The 24,365-nt window shown below is 46.4% G+C and overlaps 1 protein-coding gene across 2 annotated transcripts in view; it reads right to left on the reverse strand.

Annotated features, from left to right (window-relative positions):
* WIPF3 (WAS/WASL interacting protein family member 3) overlaps positions 1-24,365 on the reverse strand; it is a 70,808-nt gene that overhangs the window by 5,550 nt on the left and 40,893 nt on the right. For both annotated transcript variants that reach the window (XR_004321436.1, XM_032483786.1), the window contains exons 3-7: positions 17,650-17,782; positions 15,492-15,623; positions 13,723-14,505; positions 10,687-10,836; positions 9,572-9,673 (exon numbers count right to left, since the gene is read on the reverse strand). Coding sequence is in view for 1 of the 2 variants with exons in the window: in XM_032483786.1 (XP_032339677.1) it covers positions 9,572-9,673; positions 10,687-10,836; positions 13,723-14,505; positions 15,492-15,623; positions 17,650-17,782 (1,300 nt within the window). In the remaining variant the exon portion in view is untranslated. The remainder of the gene's footprint in view (positions 1-9,571; positions 9,674-10,686; positions 10,837-13,722; positions 14,506-15,491; positions 15,624-17,649; positions 17,783-24,365) is intronic.

Below are 24,365 nucleotides of genomic sequence, written 5' to 3' on the forward strand. Positions count from 1 at the left end.
AGGAGTAAAAGATAAGTACCTGCTGACAGAGCTCAGGCTCTGATCCCTGAGGACTCAGCTCATTCTCCAAAACACATTGTGTCTAAATATTACACAAGTTACATATGAATATACTCTCATAATTAAGAATCAAAGAATACAGAACAGACAATAAGAGAAAAAAACCTAACATGCTTCCTCTCTGCCTGCCTGTCTCTCTAATCCCAATTCTCTATCCCAGAGTCACCTTTGCTAAAAGTTTGGTGTTTATCCCTCCAGGTTTATTTCACTTTTTGGCATTTACTTACATGGATGTGTATATGTGCAGATACATGATTTAATCGGTCTAGGCAAGTTTTAAATCCCATTCCCAGGTGTTCACGAACTTTCCCTGTGAGTCAGGTGGTCTGAATGGTGTCTCTGTGGTTCTTTCTCTGCTGCATTTGGCACAAGACTTTTCTGTTTGCTTTTGTCACAGACTAGGAGTTAAATAAGCATGTCCCAAAGCCCTCCGAACAATTCAGGCTGCTGTGCTACTTACAGAGCAATGGGAAAAGCAGAAACATTCATCACAGATTATTTATGATACTGAAAAGCTGGTGATAACCTGTATTCAACAACAGTGATTACGAAATCCACGGTTTATTACCAAATGATGGAGCACCACGCAGCCAACTGAATGTCTACAAAGGCTCAAATAATGTGGGATGATATTTGAAGTGCAGGAGAAAAAAATCAGGCTAGAAATTGTCTAAATAGCAAGACCTCATCTATTTAAAAAAATCCATTAAAAATGAAATTATATACTGGATGGGGGAGGGTATAGCTCAGTGGTAGAGCTGCTGTTTAACATGCACAAAGTCCTGGGTTCAATCCCCAATACTTCCATAAATAAATAAACAAACAAACAAACAAACAACAAACAAAAAAAATAAATAAAAATAAACCTAATTACTCCCCAAATTAAAAAAAAATTAAAATAATGTAAATAATAAACTGAGTTGATTCCTTTTGGATTTACTGTTTTTAAAAATCTCATAAATCCTTTTCAAGCTTTCTGCAGTGAGTATATAAGTCATCTTAAGAATCCGTTACGGTAAGATATAGTTTTTTAAGTGACATATCACATAGAAGGGTCTCTACAACTTACAAAACATTAATCCAATGAGCACTGTAATGTTCATTAAAATACTTTTTAAATGAATGAGTGCATTTGTTCTAGGATAAAGATATTTTTGGGCAAATAACATAGGGATTGCTAGATTTTTAGCCAGATTTATAACCAAGTAAAAAATAAAGAGACACTGATATACAGCCCCTGACCTAATTCCATGTGGCAGTATGGCCTTGGAACTACTGTTCTTAGATTTACGAAACTCCAGTCTACTACAGAAAAGCCTGCTTCCAGGCCAGGATTTCTTAATTTGACTCTATTGACATCTGGGGCTAGATAGTTCTTTGTTGCGGGGAGCTGCCTGTATTCTGTGGGCTGTTTGACAGCGTCCCTGGTCTCTCCCAACTACGTGCCAGTAGCACATGCCCCTGACCATTTGCATCAACAGCAGAAATGTCTCCAGATGGTGCCAGATGTCCCTGGTGGTGGTGGGAGGAAGGGGGCAAAATCCCCGCCTTGGAGAACCACTGGGCAATCAGTGGTAAGCAGTGCCCACTATTTTTCATAAATATGACTGGAAATAACAGCAGAGCTACTGGAGAATCAACTTCATCAAAACAGAAAGGAAAACTTCGCCTCTTGTGAAAGAAATTTCACTGCTGTCACAGGGGGATGGCCGGGAGTTGACAGGGTTACTTAGGGGACTTTCAATCCAAATATCCTTGAGGGGTTTTCCCTTATGAGATGCCACTACAATCTCTTAGAATTCAACAAGGACAGCCCTTCTGCTTGGGCTGTTTTCCCACAGAAGAGTATTTCATAGTCATTAAAACAAACTTTGCAAACTTTGGGTGCCCCAACCTGTGCTAAGAAGGACTTTCTCCACCTCTGTCCAGTCACATGTGGCTACTGCACACAGAGCAGCCCAAGGGACTGCTGCTGCCACCTCCTGGTGAACGGATGGGGCCGCGTCCTCGTTACCAACGTGGACTGTGCTGGCTACAGAGCAGCCCAGATGTGAGAGACTTCTCTAAACCCTGAGGCTTAAAGATGAAAGTCTGTGGGCTGAAGGAGCAGAGGGCTGAGGGCCATGCTGGCTGCCAACTTTATGTTTCACCATTTGTAAACCAAGCCAGCCTTGTACCTTTTCCCAGACACATTGAGATATTTTTATGTAAAAAAAAAAAAAAATCCATTCTGTAGCCAACCAACAAGAGGCTAAATACCGCAGGGCCTAGGAAAACGTCCAGAAAGGATTTACAAACTTGGCTGGGCATCAAAGCTGGGTCTCTCTGAGAGCCTCCCACAACTCCTGCCAGCCTCAGAGGGCAGTTCCTGGGGCTGGGATAGAAGGTGGGCTCCTAGGAGAAGCAGATTAACCCTCAGCTCAGGGCCAACTCGGTCTCTCTAAGGTGCAGTCCACGTGGCATTAGGCGGAGAGTAGCAGGTGTGGTGCAGGGGACGTCGGACGTTCCTGGATGGAGACATGGAACAGAGAACCTCACCTCGAGCCTGGCTTTGCCACCAGCTGTGCCCGGGGGCAGATCACTCTACCTCTGCCTCGGTTCCTTCAGCTCCACACCAAGGAGCGGGGCTGCAAGCCCTCATCAGGCCTTCCCTGTCCTCACACGGGAAGCCTTACAGTCTCCAATTAAAGGAAATGCCAGGTTTCACCGGAAATGATCATTCAAGTATCTGCCAGATTTAAGCCTTCGAGATCGCCTGTCCAGCCTCTCTCCTTCCTCACTGTCACTGCTGTAGCTGATGCTGGTCTGAGGGACGCGTGGCCTCCCCCTCGACTACCCCCAGCTTGTGGAGAACGTACAGGGTCCCCTGTGTGCCCCGGGGCCTTGCTTCCCTCCACAGGGCTGGGCTAATCACAGTCTCTCTCCCAGTAATCTGGAATTTTGATATTAGTTTTAACGATCATTAAAAGTAATACATATCCATCATAGAACACTTGGACAAAATAGTGACACATCAGGAAAATAAAAATAAAATAAAAATCACCCTAGCATTTCACCATTCGAGTGTGTATTTCTAGCTTCTTCTCTCTTCTTTTTTTTATCCACTTCTCTGTCTCCAGATAAATTCACGAAATCATTTCTTTTTAAAGTTAAATGTAGGTTTTATTTAATGTACGTTCAATATGCTGGTTTTTTGGGTTTGGTTTTGTTTCTACTTCTCCAGGTAGTGTAGCATTTTCCCCATGTCAGTAAATATTCAACAGCGCTCTTTTAATAGATACCTGATTTCCAGTCCGTGGTTCTGCCCTAATTTATTTAACCCTATTATTGAAGATTTGTGCTGTTTTCACGTTTCCTCTGTAAATGCTTTAGCAATTTGTGGATATTCTTATTTATTAATTCAACAAGTGTTTATTGAGTGTCTGTGTGCCTGGCCCCATGCTGGGAGCTGCAGATGGAGCAGTGAGTAAAAATGCACGCAGTCCCTGCCCTCCAGGGCCCTGCACTGCACTGAAGGAGACAGGTAAATAAACAGCGTGTCAGGAGGTGATATCTGCTTTGAAGAAAACGGTACGGCTGAAGAGAAGACAAGTGACAGGACAGGAAGGGCGGCTATTTTATCCGGAGCGATCACCAGGGAAGACCATAAGGAGGGGTGTGGTCAAGGGCAATGACCAGGCGTGGCTAAGATAAGCTCGCCAGCAGAGGTCCTTACTGCCCAACTGCCCTCTGCAAAGGCAGAAGCAGTCTGGAACTGGCACTGGCACTGTTTTCTGATTCTCTCGGTCTTGGGACATCTAACTCTTTGATTTTATAACGTGAACCACCCAGTACTGTTAAAGTTACTGCAGTGCTTGGTGGAGAAGTTTCTCTGCTAATAGAAATAACGGTAGCTAGTTTTGCTATAAGGGTAAATGACTCTATTTTAAAAAAGGAGTTGGGCCACAATGAGATACCACTTCACATCCATCAAGATGGCTACAAACAAAACACCAAAACCAGAAAATACCAAGAGTTGGCAACGATGTGGAGAAACTGGAACACCTGTGTGCTGTTGGAAGGAATGTAAAATGGAAAACAGTATAGCAGTTCCTCAAAAAATTAAAAAAGGAATTATCATATCATCCAGCAATTCCACTTCTGGGTATATACATAAAAGAATTGAAAGCAGGGTCTCAAAGAGTTACTGGTTCACTCCCATACATAGCAGCATTGTTCACAGCAGCCAAAAGATGGAAGCCACCCAAGTGTCTACTGATGGAAGAATAGATAAACAAAACATGGTAAAAAAAAATTTACAATGGAATATTATTTGGCCTTAGAAAGGCAGGAAATTTTGACATACGCTGTAGCATGAATGAACCTTGAGAACATCATTATGCTAAGTGAAATAAGTCAGTCTCAAAAAGTCAAATATTGCATGGTTCTACTTATATGAGGGACCAGGAGCAGTCAAACCCACAAAGCTACAGGGCCAGAAAGTAGAAAGGTGGTTGCCAGGGGCTGAGGGGAGGGGAGAATACGGAGTTGCTCAGTGGGTCCAGAGTTTCAGTTTTACAAGGTGAAAAGTTCTGGAAATTGGTTGCATGGCAATGTGAATGCATTTAACACTATTGGACTGTACACTTAAAAATCATTAAGATGGTAAATTTCATGTTACGTACTTTTTAGCCACTATTAAAAGTAAAAAAAAAAAAAAGAGTTGGGATGAAAACAGTCAAATTTCTAATCAGCCACCTTCCCACTAAGCTGACCATGATGAGGATGGTTTTGCTGGGAACACCAGACTGAAACATTATGTCTGGGTGTCTGTCTCTCCTCCTGTCTGTCCTTCACCAAATTGTGAATTTCTCAAGGGTGTGTCAGGGGGATCATTTATCTAAATCTCCAGCAGCTAAGGGCCTCAATAAATATCTGTCGATATGATGATGACTTCACCTTTCTACCATCATTATGTTAATAAATATTTGTGGGCATTTTCCCCCAAAGTTTCCTAGTGACAGAATTTTTTCACTTTCTTTTTATTGTGGTAAAATACATATAACATAAAATTTACCATTAATGACATTTAGTACTTTCACTTTGTTGTGCAACCATCCCTACTATCTAGTTCCAAAACATTTTCATCACCCCAAAAGGAAACTGGTACCCATTAGCAGTCACTCCCCATTCTCCATACTCCCTGCCCTCGGCAACTGCTAAATCTACTTTCTATGTCTTTGAATTTGCCTATTTGGGATATTCCATATGAATGGAATCCTACAATATGTGGCTTTTATGTCTGGCTTCTTTCACTTAGCATGTTTTCAAGGTTCATCCATGTCGGAGCACGGACCACTACTTCAGTCCTTTTTATTGCCCAGTAATATTCTATCGCAAAGCTACTCCACATTTTGTCCATCCATTCCCCAGTTGATGGGTATTCGGATTGTTTCTAGCTTTCAGCTATTGGGAATAGTGCTGCTATGAATATTTGTCTATAAGCTCTTGTTTGAACACCTGTTTTCATTTCTTTTGGGGATATACCCAGGAGTGGAATTGCTGGGTCAGATGGTGATTCTGTTTAACTTACTAATGTCTTTTAAAAACATTTAAAAATTGGACAAAATCATCTACCAAAGAACGAGGCTCTCACTTGCTAAGTGGAGACAGTGAAGATGGCACCGGGATGAGCTAAGCCTTAGGGTATCCGTGTGCTGTTTGTGCATCGGGAGAACAGAGAGAAAGCAAGCAGGCTGGAGGAGACAGAGCCCCAGAACCGCTACAAAAGAGCGTGAAAACACATCATCTGACAGAACCAACGCTATCTCCCCGACCATGAAGAACTCGAATCGTGGGTTACCAGGTCAACGAAGGAAATACAAGAGGAAAACCGTACGAAGAAACGCAGTCAGACAGGCATGGCCTGTATCATACATACTCACACTCACACAGTTAACAAGGTTCTCCGCCACGGCTCACAAGGGTGGCAGGAACCCGCTCGCTGAGCTGTGCTAGGAGGCTCCTGAAGCATTTTGTGTCTGCCAACGCCACATCAATCGAAAATTGCATATTCTTTTTGAAATGGCAAATGACCTTTCTAGTCTGTAGGATGTCAGTTCGTTAACAGCTCATTGATTTTTTTTGGTTTTAACTGTTCCATCCTGATCATTACGGGATTACTTATTTTGGCGTGGACACTGATTTGAACATCTCTCTGAAAGAAGAGACACCCAGCACAGACTGCCACCTGTGCCCTCCGGGTGAGCTGTGGGGGATGTAGCTTTTATTCTACTCTCAGGATGAGACTAGGCACCATGGGCTCAAAATGCAGCTGACTTTAGACTAGAATGTACTGAGTTTGAAGGTTGAAGGACTCCACAGCACAATACTGAGAAAGGCTGGATAATAATGATCTTTAAAATTCTGTTTTTTGGGGGTGGTTTAGGGCAGAGAGGTCAGCAAAATACAGCCAGCAGATCATATCCAGCCAGCACCTGCTTTCACAAATAAAGTTTTACTGGAAGACAGCCATGCCCATTTGCTTACATATTGTCTATGGCTGTTTTCATGTCAAAGTAGCAGAGCTGAGTAGTCATGACAGAGGCCAAATGGCCCACAGAACGTCAAAGGTGTCCTTTCTGGCCCCTTAAAGAAAACATTTGCTGACCCCTGGTTTAGGATAGGGCTCCAAACTAATGACCCACAAATCTAGTTCCATTCCTGACTGTACCCCTCAGCCTCAGACCTGTATACTCCTCGCTTGACCTGCCCCAGGTCACCTCCCCCTTGCAGCTCTCCACCCAACTCAACTTGGCCTGACTGATAATCTTGCCTCCTCCTGAAACCAGCTCCCTTCCCGCTTTTTCTTCTTGGAGCCACATCATCCATCCAGGCCCAGGCAGACACTCAGCAGTCCTTGGCCCCTCCATTTCCCCCATTCCTCCCAAGGTCTGCATCCCCAAACCCCGGCCACCCTCACCCGCATCCATCCTCCCTCCCATGGACTGTGATCAAGGCCACAGCTTTCCTGACTGTGGTCTCTACCTCCTCTGATCAAGCTACCGGTCATCTGACTCAACGGAGATCTCATCACATCCCTTCTCAGAGTTCACCGTGGCCGCGTGGAAGCAGCACTGGCTCTGGCCGAGAAATACCTGGATTTGAAATTCCTGGCTCTGCCTCTAACTTGCTGTGAGGCTTCAGGCAAGTCACTTGGCCTCTCTGGACCTCCTTTTCCCTATGTGTAAACTTCCTCCATTAAGGACTTATGGTAAGGTCTGCAGAGTGCCCGGAACCATGCCAGGCACATCTGCGGGGTCCACAATAGGGTCACTTACTGTGCTGGCAGTGGTTAGTATTTTACTGACCGTTCTTCTCTGCTTATAGGTTCAAGTTCCAACGTCTTCAAAGGGAGAAGACATCTTTCATGTTAGGAGGAAACACACCTCCTTGTCCTCTTCTTTTCGTGCATAGGCACCTCCCATAGGGTAACACACCGAGGCTCTCTCTGCCCTCTTTTTCCAGAAAGGTGAAGAGAAGGGACCAGCCATGTGCAGCCTGGCCCCTTCTAGGTCCTCTCTTTGAAATCTGACTGCCCATTTATGCAGGAATATCCTGTCCTGCCCTCCTGGGCACGCGGAAAGCTCTCTGAGGCCGGCTCTGTGGCTGCCAGGAGGCCAGCCGCAGACCCCTCATCTGTAAGTCCCCTTGCCTGGGGGAGGCACAAGCCTCATGCTAGGGTGCAGTATTAGGGAGTCGGCTGTTATCTAAGCTGTCCTCCAATAAACACACTTAGATCTTCATCCGTGTGACTCTTGTAAACATTCCACATGATGGGGAAAGAAATGTTATTTATTGACACTGCCCCTCAAGGCCTAACATCTCTGGCAGCCTGTGCCGTCCTATCCAGGCAGCCTGCGCCCTTACACACCTCATGGGACTTGCTCGTAGGTCCTAAATGCCCCAAACACTATCGTGCCTCTCTCCTGGGTGCATGCAGTGCTCAGCCTGGAATGTCTTTCCACCTATGTGGAAATGTTACCTCTCTCTATGCCTTCAGGTCCCTAGCCTCCACCTCCACCCTCACACCTGCCGTGGTGCCCTCTGCACTTTAAACAATCAGTCATTAGGACTCTCCATCGTGAAGAGATTAATTTCTCCCACTTCTATCTCAGGAATGTGCACGGTCACAGCTCGATGGTAGGGACCTTGTTTCTTATACCTCATAGTCTCTGGTGCCAGCATGGTGCCTGGAGCAAGGTGGACAGTTCACACCCATCTGCTGAGCTTGGACTGAGCAAGAACAGGAGCCAGACCCAGCACCTGTCTCCTCCACCACCATATCTTGTCATAGTTTATTTAAACCCCAGATGGGACAATTTCCCTCTGTCCATCTTTATTCTCCTCCCCTCTCCCTTTCTCTTCCAGCAGAGAAAGATCTGCCCAGGCTGACCCCGAGAGGACCTTGGACCTGAGCAGAGAGCAGACTGGCACTCCTTGGTCTGCCCTGCAGGAAGCTGAACCCTGGGGAAGGGACTTCGCCAAGGCACCACTGCAAGGAGAGGGTCAGAAAGCTGGGTTCCTGGTCTTGGGCTAACCCTGGACACTGATGATTTTCCATGCTGCTCCACAGATGTCTGCGGTTGGGGGCCTTACTCACGTTGTGGGGTGGCAAACACATTGGACCCTCACCCCATGTTGTAGGCTCTGCCTCCCTCTTACCAGCTTCTGCCAGTTGGATTGAATCAGCACTGGACAAGAATTACATTAATTAGTAGGCAGCGGTCAACACCTACCATGCTTTTCTTTGCTTCCTGAGTTCCTAGAGTATTTGACTCCTTGCCCTTTTGGCCACGAAGGGCAGGCCGCCAGTCTTCCTCGTCCACTCTCAGGGCTGGACAGGTCAGCCAAGTGAAGGTGTCTCTTGGAGCCTGGCCTCCCAATGAAATCAGAAGGAGGAAGGCGCTCCCTGGGCTGAGATTTTCAGCTTTGGATGGATATTGGAATCACCTGGCAGCTTTCAAAAACACTGACATCTAGGTCCCACCCTGGATATTCTGATTTAGTTGATCAAGGTGCAGCCTGGCCTTCGGAGTTTTAAAAGCTCTCTAGGTCACGCTAATGCGTAGCCAGGGTACGAACCGTTGACCTAAGGGCACTCTCTGTTTCACAGTCTGTCAGGGTTTTGAACTGGGGGTTTGGGTTCTTCCCCAACTATTAATGCAAAGTTCCTGGATCCATTTTGCTGTCGTCTTGGGTATTTAGCTCCCTAGTCAAAAGCCCCAGTGTTGGGGAGGGGCCAGTGGTAAATTTAGGCGTCCACATCCCATGCCAAATAATTGAACCTGGTGTTCAGTAAGAAGCCTCTAAATGAACCCTTGGGGATTAGGACTAATAAATGTTCTGAAACTTCCAAAAGTATGAACAGCACTGCCTCCTTGTAGTAGTACACTGAAATCCTGGGGTCATCCCCTTACACAGCCTGTGGCCAGTCAGGGAAAACCAGGAGTCTTATCAGGGCGGTACTCACTTCTGGGGATCTTGCTGGGGTAAATCTTCTGGCATGGTTTATACTCGTCCGGAGGAGGAAAGTCTTCCATAGAATGGAACGTGAATTTAGACTCAAAGTCATCTGCACACATGGGAAATGGCAAAATTACTCTGGTTACTATGATGACCCAAGTGCTGACAACTTCCAGAAGTACACAGATTTGCCCGCCCCTGTGCAAGGTTTTAACGGCAGGGCTATCCCCCCTAAGACATCCGTTCACCTCTCAGATTGTATTGTTTAGCTGGGATATAGCGAATCAGGAAAAGTGAAATCAACAGACTCTCCCCATCCTCTACTCCAACTTACTTCAAGCTTCTACAGGGAGCAGAAGCACCACAGGCCTCTCCAGGGTCCAAAGTCAGAGGTGGGGAACCTGACAGCAACAAGGGACTGGCAAAGTCCTGTGGCCTGAAGCCCCTGCTGTGCTCCTGGGGAGGACTATGCTGGGGAGGGGTGGGCAGGACAGGAGTCCTCAGCCTGGCTGGTAGGAAGGAGAGAGAACAGCCTGCACCCAGCTGGGGACCTGGGCTTCCCAAAGCAAATGGGTTCTGCCCTGGGTGCCTGATGGCAAGAGGAGAGGGGTCTTGTGGCCCTTTCATGCTTGGAGGCCCTTCTTTGTGATCTAGGCTTTGTGTCTGACAGTAGCTCAGCCCACAAAGGGATCCAAAGATTTTTAGTCACATCTGACCCAGATGACTTTCTCTCCTATTGCAGGGTTTTTGTCCTAATTGTCCCCCTGCTGGCAGGCCTTCCATCCATCCTCTCACCTTGTCCAAATCAGTCTATCTTTCTGGCTGATGCCTGATTTCTCCAAGGAGACAGACAGACAGTCAAACACGCACACAGGTCAAATGTTGGTTATCTTCTCTCTTTCTACTATCAATCAGAAGGTTGGAGAGTGGGTTTTCCCTCTTGAAAGCCTCAAGAAAAATCCTCTTTAACACAACCTGTAGGTTGTTCTGTGCTAGAGTGAGCCCCCTGATTTTAAGCACAGACTCTGAAATGACAGCACTGTGGGCTGGGCGACTCCCCCCAGGCCAGAGGAAACCACTCCTCACTGACAGCCAGCACGGCAGATGGTGGGCCCCGCTTACCCATGATATGCAGGCTTCCATTCCGCAGCTGACCTCCGGGCTGCTGGGTCGGGGTCCAGGCTGGGGCCTGCTGGCTCCTGCTTGAAAGCTCCGTGGTGGGTGACCTGGCAGGGGGTGCCGGGGGTGGGTTTAGCTTTCCCCCACTGGTCCCTGAAAGAAGAGGACGGCTTATTAGATATAGGATGGCAGATGCTCTAACTTCCTGCAAGAGGTGAGATACTGAGCTCTTTGGATGTAACACGATAGGTGATAAAAAGCCTCTCAAGCCACCCTGCCTGTGACTGACTCCCAGTTCTCCTGCTGGAATAATAACACAACTTCTTTGTGCCTCAGTTCTCTCATCTATAAAACGGGAATAATAATAATATACATACCTCTTAGGTTTGTTGAGGGGGTTAAAAGAGTTGATTAAAGTCCAGAGGCATGTGGTAAGGGTTCAGTAAATGTTAGCTGTTGTGATTGTATTCACGATGATGACAGCCTAAGACAGGGGAACCACTGCAGAGTCTAAGCAGGTGAGGCTCAGAGGGAGGCCGGATGAACAAGCTGTCTGGGGCTCTGAGCCTGGCCCCGTGTTTCTGTTCACACTGGTTCCCCTGCATTGCAGACCCTCGTTTCTCCTTCCAGTCAATCTATATCCTACCTGCCCACCAGGACCCAACTCAAATCCCACCTACTCATCAAACCTTTCCTGACAACCCCTGTGGGACCCTCACTCTCCTTTGCCAAGACTGTTCTTTATGGCTCATCTGGCAATTAATAACCCCACTGTCTTGGCACATCAACACAGGTTGCTCCGCTCTTGAAGGGATGACAACTGCACCATTATTATCTGTTCCAAGACGTTCACAATGACAACCTCCTCCTCTTCCCCACGCTTGGCCTGAAGCAGAAATTATCCTCATATTGCTCATGGAAAATTAAGTTTCATGTCCAAAGATACAGCGAGAGAGGCCAGACTTGCATCCATTCCTGGCCTCGGGTTTGCTGCTCTGGAGCTGGTGATGGCTCCCGGCTCAACAGCTGTTCTCCTCCATGGCTGGCTGCTGTCAGAGCACCTGCCCTGCAGCTCCCACCCTCTTCCCTCCCCCTCCCCAGTCCCCACCCTCCCCCTTGCTGGTCTTTCTTTCCTCTGTACTGGGGTCCACTAGGATTTACCTGCTCCCACAAGTGGACTAAATAAAGCGGCTATGGGGCTGCTGACCCTTGTTCTGGGTGAAAAGCTGCCCCTCCACATGGTTAGGGAGAAGGAAGGGAAATCATGCCGAGACCTAGCTACCTGCAAAGCACTTCAGGCACATTTTCTCATTTAATATGCATAACAATCCTATGTGAGATGTGTTATTATTGCTATTTCCATTTGTCAAACTAAAAAAAAAGCAAGGTTCAAGAGCATTAAAAAAATGGCATGAAGTTACACAGGCGTGGATGAGAAGGCTGGACTTGAACTCAGATCTCTCTGAATGTAAAGCATAGTTTGTTTTTTTTCCCACCATGCCTTAAATATTTAAGAATCACAAGTGTCAGATGGGGCTCCCCAGTACCAGTGTTGGATCTTATGATAAGTGATTAGTCAGCTGGAAAGAGAATGATTAAAACCTTATTTCCTGTAACCAAAAGCCTTAAAAATATTTTTGCTTTTTGTATCAGGAATTCCCTTTCAGGAACCCATCTTTAAAAAAAAAATCCAAAATGTGACTACAATTGCTATAAAAGTATTTATTTCCTGTGATATTATTTATAATAACAAAAAATGGAATCAACCTAAATCTCTAACACTAGTATATATTAATTATCTTATTAACATGCTCATAGGTATATTTTAATGATATGACAAATATCAGATTATATCGGAATTGTTTTTAATATTAAATAAAAACAACAGAAAATAGTACATAAAAAATAGTGTTAACCATGGATAAATGTGGATATATTCAGGAAAAAAAGACAGGAAACACAGTTTCTGTTTCTGGGTGATGTTATTATGGGTGATTTCAATTTTTTCCTGTTTTTTCTACAATGAGCTTGTATCATTCTTAATTTAAAGATACACATTTAAGAAACTTCCTGCATCAAAAGATTTTCTGAAAAACCGAGGAATATGTGTGTGTATGTATAACTGTGGCTGTTTGTTGGAGGGTATGTGTGGGTGTTTTTGAGTGTGTTTGCATGTGTGGATGAGTATGTGTGTGTACATGGGTGTGTGTGGATGTGTAGTGTGTCCTTTAGAAGGACACAGAAGGTGATAGAAGCCTTACCACTTCATGGAAATCACAGCCATGGGGCATATATATTCAATCATAATCATCTCTGCTGGATACATGATTCTTTTCAATGTTTGGCTGAAAATATGGACCCTCAATTTTTTTGAGTCAGCTGGAAAACTTGCCAAAAATAAGGCTAAGGGCTAATCTAATCTACTGAGGCCACTCAAGATTCTGGCCAGAAGCCAGACTGTAATTAAGTCAGGCAAAAATCAAACAGGAGAGCTGGTTCTGGAAACAACTGCACCCTCAGCCACCTCCACCCTGGGAGTAGATTTGGAGTCTGAATGGTGATAGTAAAAACGAATGACCCTTCTCTAGATCTCACTGTTTCAACAAAGTAAAAACGAATGATCCTTCTCTAGATCTCACTGTTCCAACAAATGCATTTTCGGGGAACTATTGCTATTACCATTTCACAGACAAGAAGGAAGCACAGAGAGGCTACGTGGTTGCCCAGGGTCACACAGCTAGTAATGGTGATCAAGGCCAGAATCCCTGTAATGTGGTCTGTGTGATCTTCAACAAGTCTTCCAGGCTCACTCTCTTGATTTCCTGTCTCTAACATGAATACCTCCAGTATGAAGCCCATACAACAAGTTTTTATTGTGCTCCACAGGGGCACTGAACAGGTCTGTTCTAAGACAAAGTCCCAAGATTTAAAACATCCCCGGTTGTTCCCAAATGGCCCACAGAAGCACCTCCATAGTTGCTGCCAACAGTCAACTCATCCTCTGACACAGCACCCCAAAACCAGAACTGTAGTACTTACCGGCGCCTCTGCCTGGCCTTTTCTTCTGCAGGAACGTCTGAGATCCCGGAGGGGCAGGTGGCACCTGCACGCTGGGCTTCGGTGGCTGGGCCTGGAAGCTGGGGGATTTGGGGGGCAGCGGGGGTGGGGTTTCACTGCTGTTAGCGCCTGGCAAAGGGGGTGCAGGCAAAGAGGACCTGGGGATGCACGAGGCGTAAAGGGGGGGTGGGGGTGGCGGGGGCGGCGGGGCTGGAGGCTCCTGAACATCTTGGGCAGGGCTGGCAGCATCGGCTTGGAGTCCCGGATACCCACAAGGTGGGAGGAGAGGGAGCGGGGGTGGGATGGGCGGTAGATGCAAAGGCGCTAGCTGAGGTTTCACTGCCTTGTCACTGGGAACCAGGGCAGGGGGCGGCGGGGGTGGAGTTGGCGGAGTTGGCGGAGGTGGCGGAGGTGGCGGAGGCGGAGGGGGAGGTGTGCAGGGCAAAGCGGGTGCAACCACCAGGGATGGAACCACTGAGGGGCTCCCTTTCGCTGGTGGGCCAGGTGGGGACACCAGCGGGGCTTTGATGGGGGAGGACGGGGGCAGGGGTGGGGGTAAGGGCGGGGGCGGGGGCGGTGGGGGCGGGGTGGGAGGAGGCGGGGCGGGCATGCTGGGGCGAGGGGGGACTGTCCTGGCAGCGCCATGAGCCTCCGAGGCATTGCCTAGCCTGGGAGATGCGGGGGCGTTGAGTGGGCTGCTTATAGCTTTGGTGGGAAGCCGGGGAGAAGGCGCTCGGGAACCAGGGCCCTGCCCTATCTTGCCACCTGGAAGCGAAACAAGTTCTGAGTTAGCTCAGCGGGTAGAAGTAGGAGAAACCCAAGGGAGTGGGTGGTGATGACGGTCGCTGTCCAGCATGGTGTCAGTGAACTGCATGGTAGACACTCTTCCCGCATGTCCACTGCAGGCCTCAGGTGCAGCAGCTGTCACCCAAGACGGCCAGCTGGACCAGCCCCAAGTTTCCTGCCAGCATAAACGCGCTGTCCTCCTCTGAGACAAGACCAGCTCAAGTGATCAGATTGTCTGCTGTGTGGCACCAGCCTTCCTGTTCCATTCCACCTCTACCCTGTTCTGCCAAGGATTCCAGTCTCCCAGCCCTGGGCACAGGACTGTCCTCTCTGCTGGAACCCTGCCACCACAATGAAAACAAGCCTGAACAGTCTGCTAGATACTGAGAGACCAGATGGATCAGTCAGGCCAGCTGTCCCAGCGGAAGCACCAGAGATACAAGAAATGTAACATTAGCAAAGCCACCTACCCTATGGGTAGATGCTAGAGGGGGCCCAGCTGGGGCCACCCTAACCGCCAACCCATAGAGCTGTAAGCTAAATAAATGGTTTATTTAGAGTCCCTAACATGTAGGGTTTGTTACACAGCAATACTGAACGGATATGATGATGGAGAATCATGACCACTCACCATTGCCAGTGAGTCTGCAGTGATGTCACTAAGATCATCTACTGTGACTGACATGAGCCACCATCACACCACTGCTAGACACTCTACACTATGGTAACTCATTCTTCAATGATTACAGTAGGATGATTTAAACAGGACGAAGATTTCAAAGATCCCTTAAAAACAATTCTGTGTCTTGGAAACTTCCGGTGCTTAGGCTTCCAAATACAAGATCTCCTACTACCTGACTGTCACTCTAAACATGTCACCTTAATGGCAGGTGAGGATTGCCCCATTGGTTCCACAAGGTAAGGAGACAGGGGTCAGAAGGTAGCCAGCCTGAACCCTTCCTTACCTGCTGCATCCCTCTGGCCTGCTGGGCGTAACACCGGAAAGCCACCAGCAAACAGATCTCCCAGGGTTGGGGGTGTGCTCCCGCCTCGGGAGTTTGCAGGACCTCCTCCTTCTTTGTTGGTTCCTTTAGAATCTTTAAAGAGAAGAGGCAAGTATGTGAGTAGAGCTGAGCCTCCAACTCTCACCCTGGCTGTGGTCTAACACTGCCCATGGCTGTCTTCCCCTTCTCCTGCCTCCAGGGTTACCCTTCTCCTCGGTGTCTTTCTCAAGCACTTCTGCCTTGATGCCCTGTAAATTCATATCTAGGCCTGTCTGTCCCCCTCTTCAGGCCACCAAAGAACCATCAGTAGTGACCGCTCTGAAAAGGGATCAAAAGCAAGGCATCCCTGCACTGCCATTTAGTAGATGCCAAAGGGGGAACTGGCAGGACCCTTCAAGTTAGAAAACCCGAACACTGGAGGTATAGAGCTTGCCTTGTTTTCAGCTTGACTCTTGTGGGAGGACTAGACCAAGAAAATCCCCCGATTTGATGCAGGCAGTAATTTTAACCTCTTGTCCACGAAGCCTGGCCCGGAACTTGTAAGCAGGAAGCAAAGGTCTGCAGTGATTTCTGCTTTGGCGTTTTCCTTCTTTGTCTCCCCAGCTCCCACTCCCCGAGCCCTGCGCTCTTCCCTGCCCCCTTTTTTTCCCTATGGAGGAGAGAGCTCGTGAGCCCTTGAGAAGAGATGTCACTAATTCTAGAAGTCACTCACTTCCAGATGTGTGTGATTACCAACTGCATAAAATGAGAAGACATTCAGCTTACAAGAATTCCTGGCAGAAAATTTTCATAGCCTGAAGCTAATATGCACAGAGAAATCATGGCGCAATGCCCCCTGGTGGATGAATGTGGCCAGATTATTCCAAGTATTAACAGTACACATTACCTCTTCACTGGAATGATAAGCAAGTGTGTGGTCCAATAAAATGGATTTATCTGTTAACTGGGCTTAACTAATTAGATAGTGGGTCTAGCCAGAAACTAATTTTTATTGTAATCAATATTGAAAATATTTCTTAAAATAATTTGTCTACCCTTACATATTAACGTATATAATTACAGATACTCGATACAATTAATTTTAGGACTATTTTTGAGAATTACCATTATGCATGATTGCAAAATATATGGAAACATAATACCTTACACTGAAAAATAGTTCTGCATATATTTTTTAAACCTTCAACAATCTTGACCCAAAAAAAGCAGGCAGGTATTATTATCCCCCCCATTTTGCAGATGAGCAAACTGAAGCTCAGGGAGGTTTCCTGATTTGTCTGGTAGCAGGATCAGAACTCAACATGGGTCATCTGACCCAAGCACAAGGCTCCTTTTGAATCATCATACTCTAGAAGACATAGAAGCCTATAGTCATATGATCCTGTGAGACTTTAATTATTCTCTCATTGAGTTTGAAGACTATGTTGACACAGGGCAAGTGATCTTTAAATGTTGCCACACAATGGATAAACACAATGTGGTACTTTCATCCAATGAATTACTATTCAACAATAAAAAGAAGGAAAGTACTGATACATTGCTACAACATGGATGAGCTGTAAAAATATTATGTGAAGAGAAAGGAGCCAATCACAAAAGGCCACATATCGTATGATTCTATTTATATGAAATGTCCAGAATAGGCAAATCCATAGAGACAGAAAGTAGATTTAGTAGACTGGGGGACAGAGGGAGTAGGGAGGGAATATTGATGGGTATGGGGTTTCCTTTTGGGGCGATGGAAATATTCTAGAAATAGACAGGTGATGGTTGCAATCACATTGTGAATGTATAAATGCCACTGAATTGGACACTTTAAAATGGTTAAAATGGTGAATTTTATATGTGTATTTTACCATAATTAAAAGTTATCTTATAAAGTTTCTTTTTAAGCATTTGAAAAGAGATGGTAGATATGCTAGAAACCATCTGCAGCCCTGGAAGGGTAGCTCTGATTCTCTTGCCCACGTGGACTGTACGTTGAGCAGGTCTCAGATGGCCTGATGTGTGTCCTGGGTAACAACTGTGGCCCCTGCCCTAAACAAGCCTGGGGTGACTGGCTGAGCCTCAGGCGGCCTGCCTTTGGCTCTCAGCAGGCGTGGCCCAGAGGCTCACTTACTCTCGATCTGTGGGGCACTGCGGTCATTGATCTGCGTGACTTTTCGTAGGCGAGTTCCTTGCTGGATATCAGCCAACAGTGCACTCCGACCTTTCGGATCTGCCTTTCTCAAGCTGGAAGTATCTGTACTTATCTGTAAGGGATTAAGAGGGATTCGATCATAATCGCACATAACGTTCATAGATAAGCCATACGTCTTATCGGCAGTAAGTTTCTCCTCCTGTAGTTTACTGCCTTCCCTATTTGCCCTACCCTGCCCATCTCTCCAGCAGCTACCTATGGGTCTTGGGTCTCGAGGGGGACTTACCTCTTATCCTGTGTACATCCCTGTCCCTGGGAACCTAGAAAGGACTCTTTCCTGTGCTCTAACTCCCATAAGTCTTAAGGAGCCCTAATGCATAGCCCCTCTTCCTCCTTCTAGGTAAGCCCCACCCACTTACCTGGGCTTCTGCCTGTGTGTTCCTGACCCTTGCTCCCAGGTTCTGAATAATCACCCTGCCTGGTAACCCCAGGTCCTCTCCTGGACCAAATCCAGAAAGAAAGATGTCCAGGGGATTGCAATGAAGGTTTGGTGACTGCCTTCTACTCTGTGCCTGGGTGCATTCCGTGAATCCTCACAAAACCTTGAGAGTTTCCAGTGAGTTTACCTTCATTTTACAGATGACAAAACAGACTATGAAGTCTCTGTTGAAGGTTACAGGGCTAGGTTCAAATCCAGATCTGCTGAATTCCAAAGGCCGCCTGCTTTTTACTCTGCACCACAGCAGCGATCAAGGGCAGGGTCCTACGGTTAGGATAAGCGCTCTGTAGACTGCTGAAACGCTTCGTAATATATATATTCATGAGAATAACCTTTGTTCATCTCTGCAAGTAGCACTGAGGGCCAACTGTTTCACTTCCATTATAGCTTATGTTGACATGGCAGGGTCTCCAGGGGCTGCCAGAACCTGAGAGCACCAGAAAGAACATACACCGGCTGGTGGCAAATAAGGAAAGGGTGAGGTTGCACTGGGAGTCACAGCCAGGAGGATCCTCTGCAGTTAGGACGACCTGAGAGCTGGTTAAACATTTCTCAAAGCAAAGAATACTTTTTAAGCACCTGCTGTACAGGGAATACCATGTGTCTTTGGTTTTCAGCTTAAACATCACCATTTCAGAGGTCTTTTCTGACCCCCAGTCTGAATAAAGCCACCCAGGGTTCTCTCCCAGGGCACCATATTCCTTTTCTTCTGTAAGTTTTTATCACTGTGTATAAACTTATATTTATCTTTCCTCCTGGAAAATTTCCAATTTTGGTTATGAGTTGAAGGTTCACCACCTCTGCAGGACTCCCTATCAGGAAAAAGGTCTTGTTTGTTTTGTTCACCAGTGTATCTCCGGAGAGTAAAACCTGGCCCCAGTTAGGCTCAAAAACTAGGCTCAAGAACTGGATGAAAGAATGAGTGGATGAATGAGTGAATGAATGAACTAGATTCAGGATGCATAATACACTGGGCAGGCTGCAAGGAAGGTAGCAGACCTTAGATGGTCCTTGAAGCCCTTGCTATAGCTATTTTCTCCATACAGCTATTTGTCAGAAAATGACAAGTCAGCTTTGCCAACTAGACAGTTAGAGACTCTCCAGTGTCACAGACTCGAAACATAGGCAATTGTGGTTTTAGCTAAAATGTGCCAAGTCCGCATTTTCACCCTCCAGTTCTACCGCGCTGGTTGGCGATGTATCTTACACAGGCTTTGAAGGGCACAAGCTTCAAAGTCACTTTCTTGTTGCCTGGAAACATGCTTTCTGACCCTTTGAAAGGGGCTCATGGATGATGGTCAATAATAGAGCTATGAGCAAGGGCCTCAATCCTAATGATACACATTTTTTTTTAAAGAATGCATGTGTGAATTGCAGAGTACAGCAGGGTATTTCCCCACACATGATTTTAGAAATCTCTCTATATACATCATTAATACCAATAAATCATTTTAAACTGCAAAGTTTTCAGATTTTTAAATCTGACCAAGAGAGCATGAAAATTTCTGTAAACATCTGGTATTATAATCTCAGGCATGTATTATGGTCAAGCATTAGGGGGAGAAAGCACTTCAGAATTTTCTTCTTAGTTACAAGATAAACAATACAGTGAACTGCATTCTGTTTAAAGCAGCTGGAACAATGGTCAAACCCTATTTTAACAATCCCTGGGTAGAGGTGGGGGTGGGAGGTGGGAATCATCTCAGCTACTTCAGACTCGATTTTTAAATCTATTACGAAAATGCATCCCCTGCTCCCTGACCTGGCCCATCCCAAGCTTTTTAGGTGAGGGCTATGAGGAACGTTGCATGTCCTTGGAATAATGATTTTAATTTGAGTACCTACAGCACAAGCCTCAATACATTCTTGACAGTTCCACAAGGCAGACTTGTTGATAAACGTCTTTCAAATCAGTACGAGGATGTAGTGAGTCAGTCACATCATGCGTCAGTGATGCAGTTCAACTCGCTGGACTAAATCTAACGTTCCTTTTTTGACTTCTCTGCTTTTTTTCCTGCGCTGCTGCCTGCCCTGATAATTTTCCACTAGAGGGCTCTCCTTCACCTGAGATTACATGGTATCTTTCAATCCTCTCCTGTGACGTAGAGGAGCTTCATGGCTAAGGTGACCATGGCTTAATGGGTTTTGTACAAGAGGACATCTAAGGACATCCTCATTCGCACATTGAAGACCATATTATACAGTGACAGTTGTTTCTACTCCATCTCCAGTATTTATTAACCATCTGTAATTCGCTTTCCTCAATCTCCAACCTTAAGAAGTCTTGTTAGTGTGGTTACAGGATACAGACACAGAAAAGAGAAGATTTTCAAAAATTCTCTGGGGGTCTTTTATTTTATGTAAATCCTGATTATTGGCAACTTTACCACAAATATAATCAAGAGAGAGAAAAGCCACTCCTGGACACTTTTCCCATAGCAAATATATCCACCAAACACACCTCCGTGTCCTCCTACACACAAAACAAGAAACTAAAACATCATTTCAAAGTTAGCTCTGTTCTTTCTTAACACTGTTACTGGGCGTGACGGTTTGAGTTCCACACAAAGCTTTTGTTGACTCAGTTCTTCTAAAGTGAGCTTCAAGGGGAATAGCCCAGATCCAAAAAGATGTAAAGTAGTAGGATAGTAATGCAAATGAGCCCATCTCCCTGCCAGGTAAAGGCTGAAAAACTGAAATGAACTCGGGAGATTAGAAACAGGCCAAGGGTGGTGGGTGTCTGTCTTCTTGTCTTGATAAATTATAAAAGCATTTGCATATCCATGGGTCGTTCCAACAGATGAGTCGATCAGGCTTCAGTATAGTCTGGGGAGGGGGATGGCAGTCCAGCCCAAATGGAATGAAATGCACGTCCTCCTGCTGTTGGTTACCTTGCCACCTTGTGCCATTACGGGGTCTGTCTGATTGACACCAGTTTCTATGTATAACACTAATAAAAATCTAGTGGGCTGATCCAAATCTAGCAGGTTGTCTCAAGGATTATCTAAACCCTATCATTCCAGTACAGTTTCAGCCTTGCAGTCTCCTAAAGGTACCTTCTCCAATGTGGCTGTTAAACCTCAAAGTAGTACTCAGGGGGCCAGGTGCACAGCCTGCTCATCACCCTCTGCCCTCAGCCTCCTCCCGCCACCTCCAAACTTGGGGGCCGACAGGTATCAGCAGCCAGGATGCTTGTATTTCACTACCAAAACCCTGAATCCCCAGGAAAGCCAGAGCTGGCACTGCCTTCCTCCCGCTGCTACCATCTCTATGTAGGACAGAGAGCCTGAGAGCCAAAAGAGATGTGAAATATTTTCAGAGGACACTGACTCTCTCCTCTCAGGGGTTCCCTGCACCCTAAATGGACACATGTCAGGCTGTCCCAGAATGAGGCATTTTGAGATCTAACGGTTTTATTTCTTATTTTCAGAAATCCAAATATGCAATTAAAACCCATGAACAAAAAGAATGGACCTTTTAATCTACTTTTTTAAAGCCTGGTATCTTCGACAACCGTATATGGACCCATGACTGTCACCTAGAGTACAAAGCTGCCTCACCCAGCGCCCCTGCTCCAATTAGGAGGTGAAGCAGAGTTAGGACCTTTTCATTGGGGGTGTGGGCTATAGGTGAGTCTGGTCCTATTCTCTGCATCCATGAGGAAGCCCACCCATCAGAGTCATCTCATCCACTGGTATCACTTTGGTTGCTGTGTGCTGGCAGCTATCTCCTTGCCCAAGGACCTGGAGGTCATCGTGGACCCTTCCCTCTTTCTCGTTCTCAACAGCCACTCAAGCACAAACTCCTGTTGCTTTTTCCTGAGTGATTACTCTGGAATCTGGCTCCTTTTCCCCATCTCTGTGATGCTGACTTAATATAGGCCACCAGCACTTCTGGATTCCCTCACCTGGTTTTCGTGCCTCCTGTCTTGCCCTCCTCCACACAGCCACCAGAGTGGTGTAGATAAAGGACGTGTCACTTGTCATGCTCCTCCCTGCCATAAAAATCTTTGCTGGCTCCCCCCCTGCCCTCAGGAGCAAGTTCAAATCCCTTCATGTTGCACAAGGCCCTTAGTGACCAGCCCAGACAGTCTACTTCTTAAGCATTCCATGCTGGAGCTCACTTCTGGACCTTAGCTGGAGCTGATCTCTCTTCCCTTTTTACACTTGTCTCTTGGCTATTTTCCAGGAAGCCTCCTGATTCTGGAAGGCCAGATAAAGAGCCCTTTTTTGTTCCTAGAACAACATGCTTACCCTTAGCAGAGCACCTGCCACCTAGATCAGGTCACTTTGCTCAAAACCTTCAATGGTTTTTTTTTCCATTTCCCTTGGGATAAAAAATTCAAAGTCATTCATATTACCTGCTGAGCTTGACTGCATTTCTGTATGCTACCCTGCGTTTACCTATAAAGACCAACATTTTTCTACCCACAGTGTTATAAAGTAGCGCTACCATAGGGCAAGCCCTCCCTTCCCAGGCACGTCAGGGTCTCTTAATCACCATGCTGTTTACTTCTTAGTACTGACCTGATCACCCAGGAAAACAGTGAAAGTTGAACACTCAGGAAATACATGGCAAGCCTGTGGCTGGGTGGGGGAGTGGTCTGACTGCCCTCTGGCCTGGGACCATGGCAGATGACACTTCACATGGTGTGTGACAGCCAGAGCAGGAAGGACGGGGCAGGGAAGGGCATCAGAAGGAAAAGGAAGGGTGGGGAGAGAGGGGAGGGGGGAGGCTGGGGCCCGAGGAGCTAAGTGCCAGGCCTTTGCCAGGGCCAGAGAGGACAGCCAAGGCTGAATGATGGGCTCTGAGAACCGCCTGATTACTGCATTAAATGTGAGCCAGCAACCGTCTTAGCAGGAGGAGGGCTGAGAGCACCTAAAATGGAAACTGCTCAGAGTAACCTTATGCTGGGAGGCTGATAGCCTCAACTGTAAATAGCCTGTACCTGAAACTCCCTCTTCAGGTAACACAGAACCTTGCGTGGGTCAAACCTGCAGGTCCACCTCTTTCTTTCCGAGTGTCAGCCCCCTACTCTCCTTTCACACCTCCTGGCTGGCTTCAGGGAAAATGTAGTGTTTTTAGCATATGGCCACCCTTTGTTGACTTTGAAATAGGCAAAGATTATGAGCACAGCTCAAATATGAAAGGGGAAAAGGTAACAAAAATAACCAAAAGGAGGGAAATTCCAAACTTTCTAGAATGTTCAAGAGGTTTCCAAAGTATATCACCTATTACAGATGATAATGTAAATGAATCTAGACTTTCTTTTCTCACAGTCACTTTTTTGGGTCCTTTGCATGGCGAGTGCAACAGAAGCCTCTGGGTCCAGACTTGGACTGGACCCTAGAGAAACAATGACCCACAGTTGAGCTCAAGGGCAGCACTGTTGGACCTGATGATATTCTCATCCATTCCAGAACCTGCTTCCAAATCTCTCTGGGTTGGGCCCCTGGGTCACCAGAACTTGTCCGCTCAGCATACATGCTCTATAATTCCATCATCACCCTTGGACCTGACTCTAGTTCTGATCCCCACTAATGAAGAGGGGCAGGCCCTTCCTTCCCTATTTAGCACCCAAGGAGTCCTTCTTTGGCCTCCACTCCCCGCCTGATATCTCGGTGGTCCATGCACCTGACATCCTTTGTTCTTCCCTGGCCACTTCTTTTGGTGGTGTTGGGCTGCCAAAAGTATATTCACAGGCTAGTTGTTAAGGAGGCAGTATGATACAGTGGAAAGAGCTGGGCTCAAGGGTCAGTTCTACAATTTACTATCTTGTTCTGGCTGACATAATCACTAAGGAAGCGTCTGGGTCCGGTTTGCCAATGGTCAAGTAGTCTTGGTAGAGTGAGTCACACATGGAGGGGCTCATCAGCCTCCTATCAGTGGGGAGACAGCCCTTTTTCGCAGTTAAAAATGAGGGTTCCAGAGTCCCCTCACCTTGAATGGGATCCTGGACCCACCAATTATTAGTGGCATAACTTTGGCAAATTACCTTACCTCTACAGGCCTCAACTTTTACAGACTTTTTAGAGACAAAACAAGAAAAACTTAACTATTGTTACATGACAGAAGGCAAATGTTATTGTCCTTAACTATGAAGAAGTTGATAGAACCAAGTAATATATAAAAATAATAACAAACTACAACTATGTGGTGTTTATTTTGAGACTGCAAGGCTGGTTCAATATAGAAA

This window comes from Camelus ferus, chromosome 7, assembly GCF_009834535.1.
Source record: "Camelus ferus isolate YT-003-E chromosome 7, BCGSAC_Cfer_1.0, whole genome shotgun sequence".
NCBI classification, from domain to species: Eukaryota; Metazoa; Chordata; class Mammalia; order Artiodactyla; family Camelidae; genus Camelus; species Camelus ferus.